Raw genomic sequence first — 20031 nt, 5'->3', positions numbered from 1 at the left:
AGGGGCTGGAGAGATGGCTCAGCCGTTAAGAGCATTGCCTGCTCTTCCAAAGGTCCTGAGTTCAATTCCCAGCAACGACATGGTGGCTCAAAACCATCTGTAATGAGGTCTGGTGCTCTCTTCTGGCCTTCACACAGAAAGAATATTGTATACATAATAAATAAATAAATATTAAAAAAAAAAAGAAGTCACGCAGGCTCTCAAAGCCCAGAATGAAACAAACCAAATGGGAAGAGGAAGCCTCTACTGCTTCCAAAGCAGCTTTGCTGTCTACTTCTAATCAGTGGGATGGGAAGCCTCTTTAATTACAGCCTACTAATCTCAGGAGACATTAGGATGGGAAGCTAGGTACTTCCAAAGGGCAGAGTAACCCAGGCAGTAGCAGCTCCGATACAGAGATGGGCGCAGTAGCCATCACACTGTGAACTAGAATGCTTACCTCTTCCGTAGTGTGGACTCACACACTTTGACCACACTAATGACTTCTTTGACGGTTCTCCGGAAGTCATGCATTCTGGCTGCAACCAAAAGTGCTAGGAAAGAAACGAGATCACCAGAAAACTCACACAGACACGAAAGCAAACAAAATTCTCCCTGAACTCTGAACAACTGTGAGTGGGACACGTGTTTGCCTTCTCTAAACAGACCTGAGATGCAGACACTCTAAGGCAATAAGAGTCCCACTTTTATTTGGGTTAAAGCTGTACTACATTCTACTTTTAATAAGAAAAACAGAAAATGCAATAATATTTATAACTCCTCAAAACATGAAAACTAACTTTGAGGTTATGTATGTGAAACCCCTGGTTAGGATGGGAGTAGAGGATTCTGAGAATGTAGTAAAGCTGGAAAAGGCTGGGGCATGAGGCTCAAGACACCATCTGACAAGTGTGAATTATGGTAATGGTAAGCACGGGGCCCAAGAATCTTTAGAGTAAATATGGAAATCAGGTCTCAGATACAAGCAGGCTCAGGTAGCATTGCCCTAATGGGTGCATAAGTAGTACCTGGCATGGCAAAGAGGTAGGAAGGTGGAGGCTACAGAAGGAACAGGCCCCTGCTGGCCTGGAGCTCTTCCCGAGCAGGGGATTCTTGGTCTAGGCCACAGTCACCACCTGAAGATCTTACAGGTGAAGCCAGAACAACTATGCTGCTGGCTAGCAAAGACTCAGTGTCTTAGCAGAGAGGTCATCTCACTAACCATGCTGAGAGTGGCAACATTGTGTCACAAGTGGACAACATAGAGTGGAACAAGAGCTACCAACGGTCATTTCAGCCTCTGAAGTCCTGTCTCTCATCTCAGAACCTGCAGAAGCCAACAAGGGAAAAAGTGCCAGAGTCCTTAAGAAGTAAGAACCATGAAGGTCAGGTCAAAGGACACAGCTCTTATGTAAGGTGGACTCTGGAACCATAAGCAATAAGTCGTGGGCTTGACTGTTTAAGGCTCAAAATAGATGACTAGGGTTCAACTTACCTACTATGCATAGGACCCTAAATTTGACTGCTAGCACGCTCCCACACACATGCATGCATGCGCTCATCAAGCATCAGGAGAGAAAATGCTACCCAAGTGCTAGACTAAGCTGTCATCCCAGAGGCATATGGCCAATTCTGTACCTGCTCCACAGAGGCCAGAGGGGCGCCGCCCTGTGTGCATCCAATCCCTCTTCATTCTCTGTAGAAGCCTCAGGGCTGTCATGGATACTTCATGGTTCTTCTCCCCAAATTCCAGTAGATGAGCAAAACGTGGAATGTACAAGCACGGGTCTGTACAGTAGACACAATACCTTAGTGTGTATGTAGATATGTACACACAGCACTAAGCAACACCCTGCAACTGGGTGACTCTACCCACTTCTCCATGTACACAGGCTCTCTAAGGTCCCCTTCCCTGAAGCACAGCCTCTTTGACCTTAGCTATGCAGCTGTGTTTACTACAGCCAGAGAACTGCTGGCTTCACAGGACACAAATCTCGGCATGTATGGCAATAGGGGTGGGGTACAACTTCCACCTTCTCTCAGAGGGTGACGAGAGGTCAAAGAGCAGGACAGGTGTGGGCTCTTCACACACACCACCTTCTGAATTTCCTGAGTGGTTGTGTCAGCTCAATATCTAGCAAAATGAACACAGTGGGCACACAAGTACACACATATTCACAGTTGTTTCTTTTCCTAAGTGCCTGGCACTCTGCTAGATACTGAAGTTTCAGTCAAAAATTTATGGAGCCCATGAATGGGACAAGTAAGTAAAACCAAGTCAAAATTCAGTTCATTATTACCATACCATTAGTGCAAAGACACGACCTAGGGACAGAGGAGATCCTGGGACTTGTCCAGGAAGACCACTTATGCTCAGGGCTGAGAAGCAGGCAGCTTAGAGAACGCTAGCAGATAATAATGGAGGAGGACTAGGGAGGCTCACAGAGGTCTTAGAGAAACTGGGAGGGAGAGAATCAGTCAGTTCACCTCATCTTTCAAATAGGAAGGCAAAGGGCCTCAGCTACTGACTGATACCTAGCCCATCCTCCCAGGCAAACTGACCTTTACCAAGTGACTCCATGAGACCATACATACAAGGATCCAGTCCAGTTCACACGAAGACTCAGAGAAGAAAGCTGAGTACAGTGTCTTTTACCTGTAACCCAAGCAACTTGGGAGATGGATGGGGAGAAAAAGAATTTGAGGCCACCCTAAACAACACAGAGACTCCATTTGATAGAGACAGAGACCCACATTGGAGCACTGGACTGAGCTCCCAAGGTCCAAATGAGGAGCAGAAGAAGGAAGAACATGAGCAAGGAAGTCAGGACCACGAGGGGTGCACCCACCCACTGTGACAGTGGGGCTGATCTATTGGGAACTCACCAAGGCCAGCTGGACTGGAACTGAAAAAGCATGGGATAAAACCGGACTCTCTGAACATGGCAGACAATGAAGGCTGATGAGAAGCCAAGGACAAAGGTACTAGGTTTCGATCCTACTGCATGAACTGGCTTTGGGGGAGCCTAGCCTGTTTGGATGCTCACCTTCCTGGACCTGGATGGAGGGGGGAGGACTCTGGACTTCCCACAGGGCAGGACTGCTCTTCAGACTCGAGAGGGAGGGGGAATGGAGTGGGGGGAGGGGGAGAGAAGTGGGGAGAGGGGGAAGAGGAGTGGGGGGAGGAGGAGAGGAGTGAGAGGAGGAGGAGAGGAGTGGGAGGAGGGGGAGAAGAGTGGGAGGCGGGGAGGAGGCAGAAATTTTTTCAACAAAAAAAAAATTTTAAAAAACCAACTGGCCAACCAACCAACCAACAAACAAAAAACCAGAAGGAGATAGCAAGAGTTTAAAAGGGCAGTGAAGAAGGCCCAGAAGCAGTCTGAAACCTAGGACTGGATAGATTCAAGTCACATTCCACAGTAACCACCTGGCTATGTTGGGTACCAGTGTCCCTAGGTTGTGCTAAATCGTTGAGAATCCTAGCAGGTATCTTTAGTAAAAATTCAACAGTCTTGGGTTTTTTGAGACAGGGTTTCTCTGTGTAACCCTGGTTGTCCTGAAATCCATTCTGTAGACCTGGTTAGCCTTAAAGATCTATCTGCCTCTGCCTTCTGAATGCTGGGATTAAAAGCATGTACCCAACGATAAGAGAGAAATTTTAATATACACACACATACATATATATATATATAATTATTACATATATTGTGTATGTATACACACACATAATTGTTATGTTTCAGGCCTTGTGAATACAGCAACGAATAGTCTTGATTTTTAAAAATGTTTTCAGGCCTGGAGTAGTGGTGCAGGTCTTTAATCCTACCACCCAGAAAGCAGAGGCAGGTGAATTTCTTTAAGTTTCAGGCCAACCTGATCTACAGAGTAAAATTCTGTCTCAACATTGTAGACTCCCCACTCCTCCATGCACCTTCCCTAAATAAAAAGGATAGTGTACATGGTACCAAATGCCAATAATCCAAGCTGCTAAAGAGGCTTCAGTACAAGGACGGTCAATTGAAGCATGCCTGGGAAACATAGCAAGACCTCGTCTCTAAATAATAAACAGGTTTTTTTGGAAAAAAAAAAGGAAAAAGTCTAGACAACCTGACTGCAGTTCCAGGACAGGCTCTAAAGCTACAAAGAAACCTTGTCTCGAAAATAAAACAAAACAAACAAACAAACAAAAAGAAGAAGAAGAAGAAGAAGAAGAAGAAGAAGAAGAAGAAGAAACTTTGTCTCAAAAGAATCAAACAAAACAAGCAAACAAAATCAACCACCTTAAGAAACTTCTGAAGGGCTGGCTATGACTCAACGGTTAGGAGAGCTCATTGCTCTTACAAAACACTGGGTTCGGTTCCCAGTATCCACATCTCATATTCACGACCATTTATCTCCAGTTTCAAGGGATTCAATACCCTCTTCTGGCCTTTGCAAACACTGGACACACATGTGGTGCACAGAGACTCATGCAAACAAAACATCTATACACATAAAATAAAAATATTTTTAAAAGGTAAATGAAGGATGACCATTTGTTTCAACCATCTCATTTCTAGGTGAAGACATAAAGAATTACAATGAGGATCTGAGAATTGCACAACAATAGTTGTGCTATGTAACCCACTTGGGTGTTCACCCATCAGTTGGATGAACTGGCAAACAAAATGCAGCACAGTAGAATAATCAACTTATAAAGAGGACCTACAAAGCGAGTTTGAGGCCACCCTGGGCCATATAAAGTCCTGATTTAAAAAAGAAAAATTCTGACACACTACATGCAATATGTATTGTCTTTGATTTTATGTTCCGCTAAAGAAGCAAGACAAAAAAGGAGCTCAAGCCTTGTTTCGGAGACTCATTTCTTCCATGAGGAAAGCTAGCTGTGTCAGGTTCCTTTACTAAAGTTGAGCTGCTGTGAACAACTAACTATAGCACAAACCTGTACACCGGGCGGGGCTTCGGCACTCTACCGGAGGAGGGGCCTCGGCGTGAGCTGCGTCATGACGCACAGTGACGAGGGACGCCAGCGCCGCACAGGGTAGGGGCGGGACGGCGCCCCCTGCGGCCGGGCCGCGGGCTCGGTGCGGGGTGAGGGGTGCGAGAGGGTGGGCGGCAGGCAGGGCCGGTGTGGCCCCATGCTGCTGCCGCTGGCCTGCCTGCATGGGCGGGTGGCACAGTGCCTAACCTCCCTGCTGGTGCTCGCAGAGCCACTGCCCAGGCCCCGGCGCGGTGCGAAGGCGCGCAGCGCAGCGCCGACCAGTGTGGAGGTGGCCCCGGCTGGAACGAAGATGGCCTCAGAACTGTACCCGCCCGCCGGCGCCTCTGCAGCTACTGCCACCGACATCGCCAACAGCAACGCTGCGGGTGCGGCCGTGGGCAGAAAGGTCAGCCTTTGCTGCCCGCCCCGCCTGGCGCCCGCCCCACTGCCGCCCTTGCCCGCGCCGCCCGCGCCAGACAACAACAATCCCGAGAGCCCCAACTGGCAGTCCTTCCACCCGACGCTGCGCGAGAGGTGAGCTGCCGCCCGCCCCCGGGCTCTGGAGCTCCAGAGCCCGGGCGCGCGCTGTTCCAGCCCGTGTGCCTCTCCCCTTTACAGGAATGCGCTCATGTTCAACAACGAACTGATGGCTGACGTCCACTTCATCGTGGGGGCCTTAGGGGCAGCCAGGCGCGTGCCCGCCCACAAGGTGGGTAGGGGCGCAGCCCTGTCCCCTGGTGGGGTCTGGCTAGACGCAATATCCCCAGCCTTCTTAACAACCCTGTAGCTCAAGTGACTTTTCTTTTATTCACAGTACGTCTTGGCTGTCGGCAGCTCTGTCTTCTATGCCATGTTCTATGGGGACCTTGCAGAAGTCAAATCAGAAATCCACATTCCTGACGTCGAGCCTGCCGCCTTCCTGGCCTTGTTAAAGTAAGTGCTCTACTCTGGGGCTGGAAGGATGGGGTGGTTACCTTCCAGTTGTCCCCTACATGTTTCCTACAACCCAAGAGGTTGTGCATGGGAGCCCATGAGTTCCTCTCTGAGGCCAGCCCTTGCAGCTCCCCAGAAGAGTCCCTGCCTTACCCAGGTACATGTACAGCGATGAGATTGATCTGGAGGCGGACACAGTGCTCGCCACTCTGTATGCTGCTAAGAAGTACATTGTACCTGCATTAGCCAAGGCCTGTGTCAACTTTCTGGAGACAAGCCTGGAAGCCAAAAATGCCTGTGTCCTGCTATCCCAGAGCCGACTGTTTGAGGAGCCTGAACTGACCCAGCGCTGCTGGGAAGTCATTGATGCACAGGCTGAGATGGCTTTGAAGTCTGAAGGCTTCTGTGAAATTGACCGGCAGACTCTGGAGATCATTGTGACCAGGGAGGCCCTCAACACCAAAGAGGCTGTGGTCTTCGAGGCGGTCCTGAACTGGGCTGAGGCAGAGTGCAAGAGACAGGGCCTCCCGGTCACCCCTCACAACAAGAGGCATGTTTTGGGAAGAGCCCTCTATCTAGTTCGAATTCCAACTATGACTCTAGAGGAGTTTGCCAACGGTGCTGCCCAGTCAGATATCCTGACCTTAGAGGAGACCCACAATATCTTCCTTTGGTACACAGCTGCCAACAAGCCAATCCTCGACTTTCCCCTGACCAAAAGGAAGGGCCTTGCTCCACAGAGGTGTCACCGCTTCCAGTCTTCTGCCTACCGAAGCAACCAGTGGAGATATCGTGGGCGCTGTGACAGCATCCAGTTTGCAGTGGACAGAAGGGTGTTCATTGCCGGACTGGGCTTATATGGGTCCAGTTCTGGGAAGGCTGAGTACAGTGTGAAGATTGAACTCAAACGGCTAGGGATGGTCCTAGCTCAGAATCTCACCAAGTTTGTTTCAGATGGATCCAGCAACACATTCCCAGTCTGGTTTGAGCATCCAGTCCAGGTGGAGCAGGACACCTTCTACACTGCCAGTGCTGTCCTGGATGGCAGTGAGCTCAGCTACTTTGGGCAGGAAGGAATGACAGAAGTACAGTGTGGAAAGGTAGCCTTCCAGTTCCAGTGCTCCTCGGACAGTACCAATGGGACTGGAGTCCAGGGTGGACAGATTCCAGAGCTCATCTTCTATGCCTGAGGTGTAGGGGTTGGGGTGGACTTGCCATTAGGCTCTTCCTCCATGGAGTCTACCCAGTAAGTGCAGTGGAGGTGCAGGACACTGCCTACTGCCTTACTGATACCATTAAAGGTTTGGCTTACCATATCAGCCCGAGTCTGAAACAGATGACTTCTCTTTACAGATCTTTAGGAACTGATCTTAGGAACAGAATTATACATGTCCCTTGACCCTGAGATGATATTCCACAGATGGAGGACAGACGCGGGTCCAAGGTAGTCCCAGGTCCCTACCCAGTGGCACCCAAGCTTCAGGACCCTTCGATTCTCCTCCCACTCTTTTGGATTCTAAGCAGCTCTGGCTTACTTTAAGGCCTTCCATTCAAGCCACAAGTGGCTGAAAAGTCACTTAAAATAGTTCCATCCTTTTTAAGTGAATTTTCATAATAAAGGTTTCACGGAACAAGAGCCACATGTAAATAAGTGACTGTAGGAAATATTAACTGGGGCATTCTCTTTCTCATCCTGTATGTATGAAGTGCAGAGCTGTTAAAATCAAACCCTATCTTAGGAGAGCCCACCTATGCCTGTGTGGCATCTTAACTGTCTTCCTCTCAAGGGCTGTCTCTAGAATTCTGCAGAAGACCACATGTCTGGGTGATTGTGTTTGTTAAAGTACCTCAAGGTTCTACTGCAGAGGTCAAACTTAAGGATTAGGCTGTATGCTGTGCTGTCTGCTGTGGGGTCCTATGTGGGTAAGAAGGATCCCTAGGCCCAGGTCCAGGCCTCCCTTATAGTTGTTTTGCCCTGAAAAAGCACCTGACCTTCAAAGGCCCACTAGCAGGGCAATGTTATCTAGAGAGAGAGTATATGTTGTAGGCTAGTGTGCCTAACATCAGAACCCTGGCCCTGCTGGGCCTCAAATCTACCCTCCCAGACCCTCTGGCTCTAGCTCCCAGTTGTACCTCTTTACTGTGAGTTGATACTTAAGAAACCATGAAAACCCCATCCTTGCATATGAGAAGAGCCATGGCTAGAGGGTACCTGCTCCTGGAACTTCTTCCCTCAATTGTTAGGAGGCCCCTGCCTTTCTCAAGGTATCCACTAGGTTCCCAATGTGAAGTGTTATACTATTCCCTTTGGTCCTGAGCCACATCTGATAGGCATTGATGGGAAGCTTTGAGACTGCACCAGAAATAAAACCCTATTGCCTGTATTTCCCACAACCTTTAGGAGAAATTCCTTCGCTTTGGGGTTCTGTACTTCAGCTTGACAACCCTCTACTCTGAGCACCTTAGCATGTTAGTTTCCAGAGGTGGTATTGTCTGAGCTCAGCCTACCTATAGCCGGTGCGTTGATGCAGAGCTCCCTCGCCAAGAGCAGGAACGTCTTCCCCAGCACGTACACATTCACCTGTGCAAAAAGAACACAGCTAGGAATGCACTGGTATTCAAGAAAACATTTGCTTTTTTCTTTTTTAACAATTTGTGTGTGGGGTTTTTGTTTTGTTTTGATTGTTTTGGTTCTTGTTCTGATTTTCAAACAGGGTTTCTCTGCGTAGTCCTGGCTGTCCTAGAACTTGCTCTGTAGACCAGGCTGACCTGGAACTCAGAGAACTACCTGCCTCTGCTTCCTGAGTGCTGGGTAAAGGCAAGCACCACCACACCCGGCTCAGCTGCTGTTTTCTTAAAGTATCTTCAAAGAACCCATTGCCACAGCCCCTTGCTGGACTGTGGAAAATCCATTCCATGCCTCTCTGCTGGTTTCCACATCAAGAGCGCCAGCTTTCCTCCTATTTGGCTGCCCTTAATCTTGTCAGTGGCTGCTTAGAAAAGTTCTTTGAGGATACTTGCTAAGAGTATGGTAGGTAACACAGTACAGAGTTATGCTTAACTTCTGAACCAACACAAGACTGGTACACAACACAATAGCTACTCTTCCTCTTACCTTACAGTCCCAGAGATCTCAGTTTCCTTGCTGGAATTTCAAATGTTTCCTCCACTACCCTCATCTCAAGTCCTTATCTGCCATGTGGCCTATTGGCCACCTGCTCTTCTTTGCCAGAGGAAGTAAGCAGTGGGAATAAGTCCATTCTGGAAAGGCTGTACCAAAGGCTGGAGTGGCTGGAACACTATCAGTTGTCAGAAAAGCAAAGGTTTAGCCAGTGTACAGACCCCTAATGTGCAGTTCAGTACATCAGCACAGCACTGCATGGACTAGCCTGGGATTCTCAGGCCTACCCAACCCTAGAGTTTCCTCCCATCCTCAGCTCCCTGAAAGCCCCACTGCACTCATGCCAGGCTGTGTCTTATAGATATGACTGGTCTAGCCTTCTGCCTCTGGCTTCCTGAACGAACTCCCTCACCTAATTGAGCCTAACCTGTGGGCCCTCTGCTAAGCTCCTTTTCCTGGCATGAAGATGATACCCCCAGATGTTGACATATGTCAAGAGACAAAGCCTAAGGGATGATACACAATGGGGTCTTCATTACATGCAGGACTGGGGGGAGAGCGTTTGTGATTTGTTAACTTAGTTGAGTCAACCCAATTGAGAAGGCCAGGGTCAGCCTCCATACCCAATCAGCAGTGGGCTGGTCACCTTCCACCCTGGCTGGATACAGGTATCTTCCTGAGGTCTTCATGAGGACTGGTAGCTCAGAGAGCACTTTCTGAAGTAATTCTACCTTCCTGCGGTTTCAAGGGTCATCTAGAAAACTATGGTATGCATGACTACATGGCCTATGAGGGTATTCATATATGGTATGTAAATATGCATAGGTCATATAATATATAGTTTGTGTTCAAGTATGCAAATAAGTGTGCTCCCATAGCAGTACTCTGTTCCTGCAGCATCCTCTCAGGTTCCCACGGACATCCAGGTCCCCACTCTAGTGTTGTGGCCAAAGCTGGCCCCGACTTCCATCTACCCACCTCAAACTCCTTCACTATTTTAACCTTGGGTTCCAGATGGATATGTTTGATGATGAAACATGAATGCTACAGAAAGAGACTGAATAGACTTCCAAGTGTAAATTCAAAGTTTTCACACTTTCCAAGAGATGGCTCGGTGATATAGAGCACTTGCTTCCCATGTAGAGGCCTTGGGTTTGGTTCCCAGCACCCACATGGTGGCTCACACCTATCTCTAACTCCAGTTCCAGAGGATCCAACACCCTCTTCTGGCCTTTGTGGGTACCAGGGACACAGGTGGTCCACACACATATATGTAGGCAAATGCTCATACAAATAAATCTAAAAGAAAAAAAATCTCCTAAAGAACTTTCTAGAGATAGTTTTTAAGCATCTGGGACTACAAGTGTGTACCACTACACCTGGCTTCTAGGCATACTAATATTGGTAGGTACTGTTAGACGTCATCACATTAACAATTCATTCTCCTATTGTGGCTATCTGCCTTTGGTATGTATGTGAATCAGGAAAAAGTGAGGCTTTAAATTCAGGGTCTCCGCCAGTTCTACGCTGACTCCTCTCTTCAAAGCAGTCAGTTTCACCAGAGGCCTTTACTGACATAGGCATGAGCCCTACCCAGAGATAAGCAAAAGTGTCTTGTCTTAAGGTCAGACGAGGCCTGGCCCCAGGGATGTCTTGGAGGAACAAAAGAACATACTGTGGATGCTCCAGGGCAAGGACAGCCGTGTATGGTCTCCCGTCCATTTAACCAGCATGGCCCTACCAAGAAGAGTAGTCTGTGCCACCCAGACTATACAGCTGGCCCGACCTCAGCCTTTCCTGGTGGCGTGCCACCCAGCCTGACAGTCTGGGCTGTTTTCCCGTTTCCAAAGCTGTGAAGCCAAAGATGACTGGTGCACCTGTTTTCCTCTAAGAGGTGTCCAAGCTACTTCTGGTACTGCCTGGCCCTGGCCCCCATCTTTTTTGGGAGGGTGGAAACAGTCATGTGGCCATGCTCTGAACTGAGCACAATGCATTCAAAGGTGGAGTCAATGGATTATCACAATTCCAAAAGGTTATTTTTAGCTTGACCAAAAAAAAAATTTCAGTAATAGCTGCTGAGAGATGCCATTTATAAAGACAGCTGGGAGGACAAAAATACAAGGCACCATCTGACTGAACTCTGTTAGAGGTACTGAGGGATTAGCAACCAGAAGCAGTACCCTGGCCTATGGGCTCTTAGGACCCCTGGGTGCATCCAGATCAGGGTTTCCATTCAGGGTGAACTTGTGGTCATTCATTCTACTTCCTGGTCTGTAGTGTCACTGTGGACCTCAGGGAGAGATCTGGAGACTTCAGTTAGTTTTTAGCCAACTGCCGCCCACAGTGCCATCAATGGGGCAGTTCTCCATGTCCCTTTTTCCTTCACTGCCTTTGAAGGTGCCTAGGTGCATCTTCTCATAATGTTCAGTTACTTAGAAGTGAACAGTGCACTGACCATTGTGCCACATGACTTTAATCCCAGCACTGCAGAGGCAGAGGCAGGCAGATCTCTGAGTTCCAGGCTTGCTAGGGCTACATGAGACCTACTCTTAAAAAACAAACAGAAACAAGCAATGCAACAAAAAACACTTTATCTGAATCTAGAAAGCTAATGACCCTAAATAGCTTACGTAAAAAACTTACGAAGGTTGTTTTTTTGTTTTGTTTTTTTGTTTGGTTTTGAGACAGGGTTTCTCTGTAGCTTTGGAGCCTGTCCTGGAACTAGCTCTTGTAGACTAGGCTGGCCTCGAACTCACAAAGATCCACCTGCCTCTGCCTCCTGAGTGCTGGGATTAAGACGGGCACCAACACTGCCCAGCTACTTATGAAGGTTTTGCAGAGTTTGAAATACATGCAATGGGATCCAATATTCCCTTTAAGAAAAGAACTTTCTTTGCCTTAGATTGAGTTTCACAAGGGGCTCTCAAGTGATTCTAAGTCTGAGCCACCAGGCCCTGGATAATACTGTGACTGTGGGCTGCCTTCTCCTACTGAGGCCCCAAGCTCTGGCAACACAAGCTTCACCACCCTGAACACAAAGGCTGCCTATAACCACAGGCAGCAGGTGTAGGAAACATAGGCTGTGACCCTGCAAAGCCCTCAGGGCAGAAAGACTTAAGGAAAGTGATCTACCTGGAGCAGGTCGCTGAGGTCAAGGAGCATGTCTGCAGCCAGAGTTAAGGAGTGTTTGCATGGAAGCTACCAGGGTTATATACCCAGAGAGCTGGTCCTCATTTGTCAGATCCAAGCTCATCATCTGACAAGGGAGGAAAAGGCCCTGATGGAACTAACCAGTCCCTGAGGGAGACCGCTGGGAATCTACTTTAAGGACAGAAAGTTACAAGAGGGAGTGGGGAAAAGGGTCAGGGAAACCAGAAACAGGAGCTTCAGATGTCTACTGTACAATATCTTCTGTTCAGACAGCATAGAAATGGACGACCACACCTCAGCTCTATTCCTTAGGCACAGACTGGGGACTTCCAATCACCATTCTGAGTCAGGAGGGCAACTCCTAAAGGACAGATACAGATGTTACAGAAAGGCAGTGAGTACCTACACCAAGCATTGCCAGTGGGACTCTGATGTGAGATCTACCCCTGCGTGAGTATGAGAGTAATCAGCACTAAGAACAGATCTCAGATGAGTCCAAACTCAGATGGCACACAGACAGAATAAAAACAAGTCACTTGTCAGTGAAGTTAAGCTACTGGTTATAGGTGCAGTCCAGTAGTAAACTGTGCTTAACATGTGCAAGGCACTGCATCCATTCGCAGTGCTACACAGTAAAAAAATTATACAGGCTGCAGAGATGGCTCAGTGGCTAAAAGCACTTGCTGTTGCCAGGCGGTGGTGATTCAACACCTTTAATCTCAGCACCTGGGAGGCAGAATGCACATACAATGAAAATAAATCTCAAAACAATTTTTAATTAAATAAAAATTAATAGGCAGGCCAGGCATGGTAGCACATGCCTTTAATCCTAGCACTTGGGAGGTAGAGGCAGGTGGACCTCTGTGAGTTCAAGGCCAGCATGGTCTAGCTAGACCCAGGACAGCCAGGGCCACTAGAGACCTTATCTCAGACAAACGAAAACAAACAAAGCAAAGAAAGGTAGTTGTCACACATAGTTCCAACACCTAGGGGTCTGAAGCAAGATCACTTAAACTCTAGTTCAGGGCCAGCCTGGGAGAAACAGTTCATCTCTAGAAGATAAGGGGGAAGGAGTTTAGATGGTATAGCTAGTAAAGACATGTGCTATGCAAACCTGAAAACCTGAGTGTGACCTTAGGAACCCATGGTAAAAGAAGGAAAGTGACTTCTTAAAGTTGTCTTCTGAACTCCACAATGTCCATGTGATACACATGCCTGTATACATACACAGAGATACACAAATAATAGATTTTTAAATATACATAATTTTATAAGAATAACATAGAAACCAAAACATGGGCAAAGCTTGTGAGTAAAAACTTCATAAAGAGAGATAAACAGCTCATGCACACATGAAAAAAAAAAAATACTGCACCGAGGGATCATAAAAACCTATCAGGGCACTCGTAACACCAAATGTTAACAAGGGTATAGACACCTTTAGCCCCTACACTATCCACAGACTGACAGGGCACAGCCTATGGGGACAGTTTGCAGGTTTCTTATAAGACAAAGTACAGGCCCACCTCTAACCCAGCTATTCCAGTCTGATGCATTTACCCGAGACAAAATCATTCACCCACAAAAGACATGCATAAGCATGCTCACAGGAAATTCATTCAAAATAGCCTCATACTGGGACCAACGCAGAGATCCGTCAACAGAAGGCTAAATACTGTCTTATAAATACAGTGACTATAGTGGGGAAACAACATAACAAATACAAAGGTTGCCAAGTAACAAAAAGCTTAGAGCAAAGAGCTTAGGCCATGTGCCTATATTTAAAGTACATCCCAGCTCCAAAAGCCACTGTCTTGAAAAAAATAAAATTAAATTAAAAAAAAAAGGACATCCCAGAATAAGACAGCAAGTCTACAGTTGAAGGACAGAAGAATGATGGCAGCCTTTGGGGGCTGGAGAGGCAGGGTCTGACTGAAGGGGTGTAGGCAGACAAAGAGGTGTATAGACTGCTCAGAACTTACCAACTAGTAAAGGAAGAGCTACTCATTTTATTTTATGTCAATTTTACCTCCAGATCTAATCTTGTCTATCGGCAAGACTGGGGCAGTGGAGTGGGCTGAGCCCTACTGCTTGCTTTGAACTGTGTCAAAAATAAGATGCTAAAGGACATGGGGGCTGGAGAGATGGCTCAGAGGTTAACAGCATTGCCTGCTCTTCCAAAGGTCCTGAGTTCAATTCCCAGCAACCACATGGTGGCTCACAACCATCTGTAATGAGGTCTGGTGCCCTCTTCTGGCCTTCAGGCATACACACAGAAAGAATATTGTATACACAATAAATAAATAAATAAATAAATAAGTGGCAGAAAGTTGATGGGAGGAGAGGGTGGCTGTTCATGGGAAAGTTCAATTACTTCAACTCTGTTGTGTTTGAAAATCATTTAAAATTATATAAAATTTCTGCCATAACTTTATTGTGAATGATTTTATATAATTTATATTTTATATAATTTTAAAGATACTAGAATTCAACTTTCAACCAAAGTGACTGTTTTTCTTGGTAGGAAAAATCATCCAGCTGCTGGGAAGTCTATGCAGGTCCTCCAAAAAGTGACTAGAGGCACTATGTCCTCCTAGCCCCTCTACCTCTAACATGGATGCTGGAGTTTCTTAAGTAAAGAGAAGAGACAAGGTCTGGACAAGGCATGCAAGAACCCCAAATTCCAAGGGGTGGGACCACTTTGTGACCCCATCTGGGTCTATCACATCCTGACAGGTGATACTTGTGCTCAGCCAGACTCCGGCTCCAGCTGTTAAGGAGAAATAAACACAGCAGAGTGGGAAATGAAAAGCTGCTAGAGGTGGGACTTTCAGGAGGGCTAGGGAGGCCTGTGAGACTCCCTCAGGCCATCCATAGTTCTGACAGTCTTAGAGTGCCAAGGCAGTCAGTGTTGGAGGTCAGAGTCAGTTTCTCTGTAAACAGAACAGGCTAATGGCCAACCACGACCTCTGACTGGCTGTGCTTAGTGGAAGAACATTAACAGACAAGATCTGATTTAAACTGAGATTCTCCATAGGGTTCAAGTTTAGAGATTTAAATAAATGAAGCAGAACTAGAGCAAAATGGAATTTATTTTTTCTTTCTATTCCTTGCTCTCTTGCTTTTAGCATGGAGGCTTGAATCTAGGACCGGGCACATACAGCTCTCTACCACTAAGCTAAAGCCCTAGCCTATTCCCTATAGTTCACATTTGAGCTACATGCAGGGTCTAAGTTACCCTGTGTACTCTCTGGTTTTGTGTGTCAACTTGACACACACTAGAGTCATCAGAGAGGAAGGAGTCTCAGATGTGAGAATCCAGATCCAGCTGTGAGGCACTTTCTCAATTAGTGACAATAGGGGAGGGCCTAGCCCATGGCAGGTGGTACCATCATCCTTGGGCTGTTGGTCCTGGGTAAGAAACTAGGCTAAGCAAGTCATGGGAAGCAAGCCAGTAAGCAGCACCCCCTCCACGGCCTCCGCATCAGCTCCTGCCTCTAGAATCCTGCCCTGCTGAGTTCCTGTCCTGACTTCCTTCAGTGATGAATAGTGATGTGAAGTGTGAGCCAAATAAACCCTTTCCTCCCCAACTCGCCCTCCAGCCCCTGTTGGTTTTTCGAGACAGGGTTTCTCTGTGTAATAGCCCCAGCTGCCTTGAAACTTGCTCTTTAGACAGGCTGGCCTCAAACTCACAGAGGTCCACCTGCTTCTGCCTCCCGAGTGCTGGGATTAAAGGCGTGCGCCACCATTGCCCAGTTCCCAACTTGCTTTTTGGTCATAGCGTTTGGTCACAGTAGTAGAAACCCTGACTAAGATACCCAGACTATTCTTGAACTCATGCTCAGTTCAGGCTGACCTTGAACTTGAGATCCTCTTGCCTCAGCCTCCTGAAGCTGAGATTACAAGCCTGTATCTCCAGGCCCAGCTATGAAATTTGTTTATACAGCCTCACATATGAAATGTTTCTATAGATATCCAAAGACAGCAACAAGAGAAATAGCCCCTCTATGTGCAATCTGACAAAAAGATCTGTGTTCATGACAGCAGATGAATGGTTCAGTGGGAAACCACCCAACTAATACTGCCATTACAAGACCCCAAGAGATGACGAAGAAAAACTAGCCTAGCACTCACCATAGTCCACTTCTCACATCTCCTGGGCCCTCTTGTTCTAAATGACTGTTCCCTGCACAGTGCCATTCAGTAAGGTTCTTCTCAGCCCAACCACAGCACTTCCAGAGAAGGAGCTCTCAGGATGCTACGTCAGGCAAAGGCACTAAGAATGCAGCAAGCAAGCCTGAACTCTATCTGCAACCAGGACGAGCAACTCCCCACTCCCTACTAACAAGACTGAGTCTGCCATCTACACAGTATTGATGCCCAACAACCCAAAACCCTATTGTCTACATACTAATATCTGCTGTCTTGTTCCCTATCTATCACTGGTGCGTGCTGTCCATGCTGATACCCACTTTATGCATAGCACTGATACTTTGAGATGGTCCTGAAGATGACACAGTCACCTGCCAAGGCAACTACCATCACACTTCAAGTTCTGGGCTTCTAAGTACATTTGTGCAGCCTAGAATCCTGATGGCTCTGGGGACAGCAGCCCAAGCACAGTTGATTCTCCCTCCTGCCAAGGACAGCTGTGCCAGCTGAAGTAGGAAAGCCAGGCACCACTGCTCTTCTATTCCCAAGGTCATCTGCTGCTCTGCAGAGCAAAGCACAGATGACAGGAAAGTAACTTCAGTGAACGATCCTGACTCAAAAACGCAAGTGAAGAGGACAAGGCGATAACTCAGTGGGGAAAGGTACTCGCCACCAAACCTGACAACTCGAATTTGATTCCTGGACTTACACGGTAGAGGAAGAGAACTGACTCTACAAATGGTTCACTTCATCCCAATATGCCCTGAAGCACGTGTGCCACACCTCCCTGACACACACACACACACACACACACATCAAAAAAATAAAAGGACTGGGTTAAAAGATAAAGTCTAGGAACTGTCTCTAACCAAAAGGGTAAGTAGATGGATGAACAGGAAGCAAAGATTACTTAAAAGCCTGATGGGGCAGGCAGAGTAAACAAAATAGAAACCAACTGACCTAACAAGTTCAAGGTGCGAGGCAGCCAGAGGGAGGGACAGCAGCACACCAAGGTCCCTGGAATGATGGAAAAAAGTCACTATAAGCAGTGCATATATGACAGCAATGTATAGTAGAAAGCACTAGAGGAAGCTGGAGTTACTGACAGAAGACTCTGCAGGACAAAAGATGGAATTCCTGACATTTGTGCTGCAGACAGAGCTCAGGAATTAGAGTGTCTGGAAGAGCACAGGAGAATTAGACCTGAAACCTCAAGAAACAAAGCTGCAAAAGGGGGGAGGAGGGAGTCATGAGCTGTCCTCTGCCATCCAAAAGTGGCAGGGACTTAACAGTTTAGCCTGACTACACCCACCATGGCAGCTGAGGTAGTTTGAATGAAAATGGCCCCCACAGATTCAGGGAGTGGCATTTCTGGAGGTGTGGCCTTGCTGGAGGAACTATGTCACTGGGGGTGAGCTTTGAGGTTTCAGAAGCTCAAGCAGGCCCAGGGCACACACACACTCTCTCTCTGATGCCTACTGATCCAGATATAGAACTCCCAGCTACCTTTCAAACACCATGTCTGCCTATTTGCCACCAAGCTTCCTGCCATGATGGTAATGGACTAAACATCTGAACCTGTAAGACATCCCCAATTAAATGTTTTCCTTTAGGTCATGGTGTCTCTTCACAGCAATAGAAACACTAAGACCTAACTAAGACAGCAGCTTAGAGAGGGAGTCCTGCATCAGCTGGGACCAGACATCCAATAAAGGAATTGATGGGGGGCTGGAGAGATGGCTCAGAGGTTAAGAGCACTGACTGCTCTTCCAGAGGTCCTGAGTTCAATTCCCAGCAACTGCATGGTGGCTCACAACCATCTGTAATGAGATCTGGTGCCCTCTTCTGGCCAGCAAGCAAACAGACAGACAAAACACTGTATACACAATAAATAAATAAATCAAAAAAAAAGAAATTGATGTTAACAGCAAAGCCAAACTCCTGCAACTTCTAAATCAACATTTGAATCATCACTCAAGAACCAAGAGGGGCTTCCATAACAAAGGATATGAGGTGTGCCTTCAGTTCGGCAAACCAAGTAGAGGCAGGCAGCAATCACATGGGCCATTTTCCGTCCTCGGGTCAGATGCTTGCTTACAGCCATCTTGAAGAAGTTGAAGGCTGTGTCCAGGCAGTGCTGGTTCAGCTGCAGTTGGCTCCCCAAGTGGTGGATGTGGCGCCGTCCTAGGATGGAATCCAGAATGACCTCCAGTCACAAGTCTCAACAAGAGCACTTTACAGTTTAAGACTGGAGCAAAGACTGTTAGTGTAGACACAATCTACTTGAGAGATTGAGGGAAGAGGATCACAATTTCAAGACCAGCCTTGGCCAGGTATGATGGCTCATGCCTTTAATCTTAGCAGAGGCAAGCAAATCTCTGTCAGTTTGAAGCCAGCTTGGTCTACATAGTGATTTCTAGGACAGTCAGCACTAAAGACCCTGTCTTGAACAAATGAACAAAAAGAACCAGCGTAGGCTATCCAATGAGTTCAAAGCCAGCCAGAGAAACTTGGTGAGACCCTCTCTTAAAAAAATAAAATAGGATGGACAGTGGTGGCGCACGCCTTTAATCTCAGCACTCGGGAGGCAGAGGCAGGTAGATCTCTATGAATTTGAGGCCAGCCTCGTCTACAAAGCAAGTTCTAGGAGAGCCAAGAAAAAGAAACCCTGTCATAGATTTAAAAAAAAAAAAAAGTAAAACTAGGCTGGAAAGATGGCTTAGTGGCTAAGAATATTGGCTGTTCTTCCATACAACCCAAATTTGATTTCCAGCACCCATATGGTACACAGACATACATGCAAGCACATGAAATAAGTTTGTTTGTTTGTTTAAGTAAAATGAGGGTTGGAGATGGAGCTCAGTGGTAGAGAAATTGCTTAGAACACACAAGGCCTTAGGTTCAGTATTTGGTAATTCAAAAATGATAGATAGATAGATAGATAGATAGATAGATAGATAGATATCCTTTGTCCTAAGTTTTTTTTAACTCAGTTTGAACATTCTAATCAATTTTCATTATGAACACCAAATATTGGTTTCCTAATTTTTCACATGTCATAAAACCCTATTTGTTAGGCTGGAGAAATGACTCAGAGGTTAAGAGACTGGCTGCTCTTCCAGATGTCCTGAGTTCATTTCCCACAAGCACAGGGTGGCTCACAACCATCTATAATGAGATCTGGCGCCCTCTTCTGGTGTGCAGGCAGAACACTATATAAATAAATCTTTAAAAAAACAAACAACAAAAACAGAACAAAAAAACCCAAGGGGCTGGAGAGATGATAGTGCAGCAGTTAAAAGCACTTGACTGCCCTTCCAGAGGTCCTGAGTTCAATTCGCACAACCACATCAGGTGGCTCACAACATCTGTAATGGGTGCTGATGTGCATGAAGGCAGAGCACTCATATACATAAAATACATGAATAAATATTTTTTAAAAAGAATTGTTGCAAGGTGATAATACTGATACAAAACAGAATGTATTATAGCCAGGCAGTATGGCACACACCTTTAATCGCAGAACTTGGGAGGCAGAGGCAGGTGAATCTCTGTGAGTCTGAGGCCAGACTGGTCTACAAGAGCTAGTTCCAGGACAGCTAGAACTGTTACACAGAGAAACCATCTTGAAAAACCAAAAACCAAACCAAACCAAACAAAAAACCCCACAAAACAGAAAAGCCCGTTCCTCATGTACCACATTTCACTTTGGAGC

General features: G+C 46.8%; 2 protein-coding genes across 4 annotated transcripts in view; one reads left to right on the top strand and one right to left on the bottom strand.

Annotated features, from left to right (window-relative positions):
• Window positions 1-20031, bottom strand: part of Brf1 (BRF1 RNA polymerase III transcription initiation factor subunit) — a 52443-nt gene that overhangs the window by 20428 nt on the left and 11984 nt on the right. For 2 of the 3 annotated variants that reach the window (XM_041633064.1, XM_041633066.1), the window contains exons 3-7: window positions 18327-18500; window positions 12147-12178; window positions 8402-8474; window positions 1618-1767; window positions 440-533 (exon numbers count right to left, since the gene is read on the bottom strand). In XM_041633064.1, coding sequence (XP_041488998.1) covers window positions 440-533; window positions 1618-1767; window positions 8402-8474; window positions 12147-12178; window positions 18327-18500 — 523 coding nt within the window. Of the gene's footprint in view, window positions 1-439; window positions 534-1617; window positions 1768-4921; window positions 5145-8401; window positions 8475-12146; window positions 12179-18326; window positions 18501-20031 lie in introns of those variants that run through there. The other variant, XM_041633067.1, reaches the window with a different exon arrangement.
• Window positions 5118-8489, top strand: Btbd6 (BTB domain containing 6). The gene is made up of 4 exons (XM_041633068.1): window positions 5118-5494; window positions 5579-5669; window positions 5775-5893; window positions 6051-8489. The coding sequence occupies exons 1-4, from the start codon at window positions 5118-5120 to the stop codon at window positions 7081-7083; spliced, it is 1620 nt and encodes a 539-aa protein (XP_041489002.1). The 3' UTR covers window positions 7084-8489.

Source organism: Microtus oregoni, unplaced genomic scaffold (genome assembly GCF_018167655.1).
Source record: "Microtus oregoni isolate MIOR12 unplaced genomic scaffold, Mior012 000043F_ref0000047, whole genome shotgun sequence".
NCBI lineage: Eukaryota > Metazoa > Chordata > Mammalia > Rodentia > Cricetidae > Microtus > Microtus oregoni.
The sequence above is the reverse complement of the archived record's forward strand: the minus strand, read 5'-3'. Positions and strand labels throughout refer to the sequence as shown.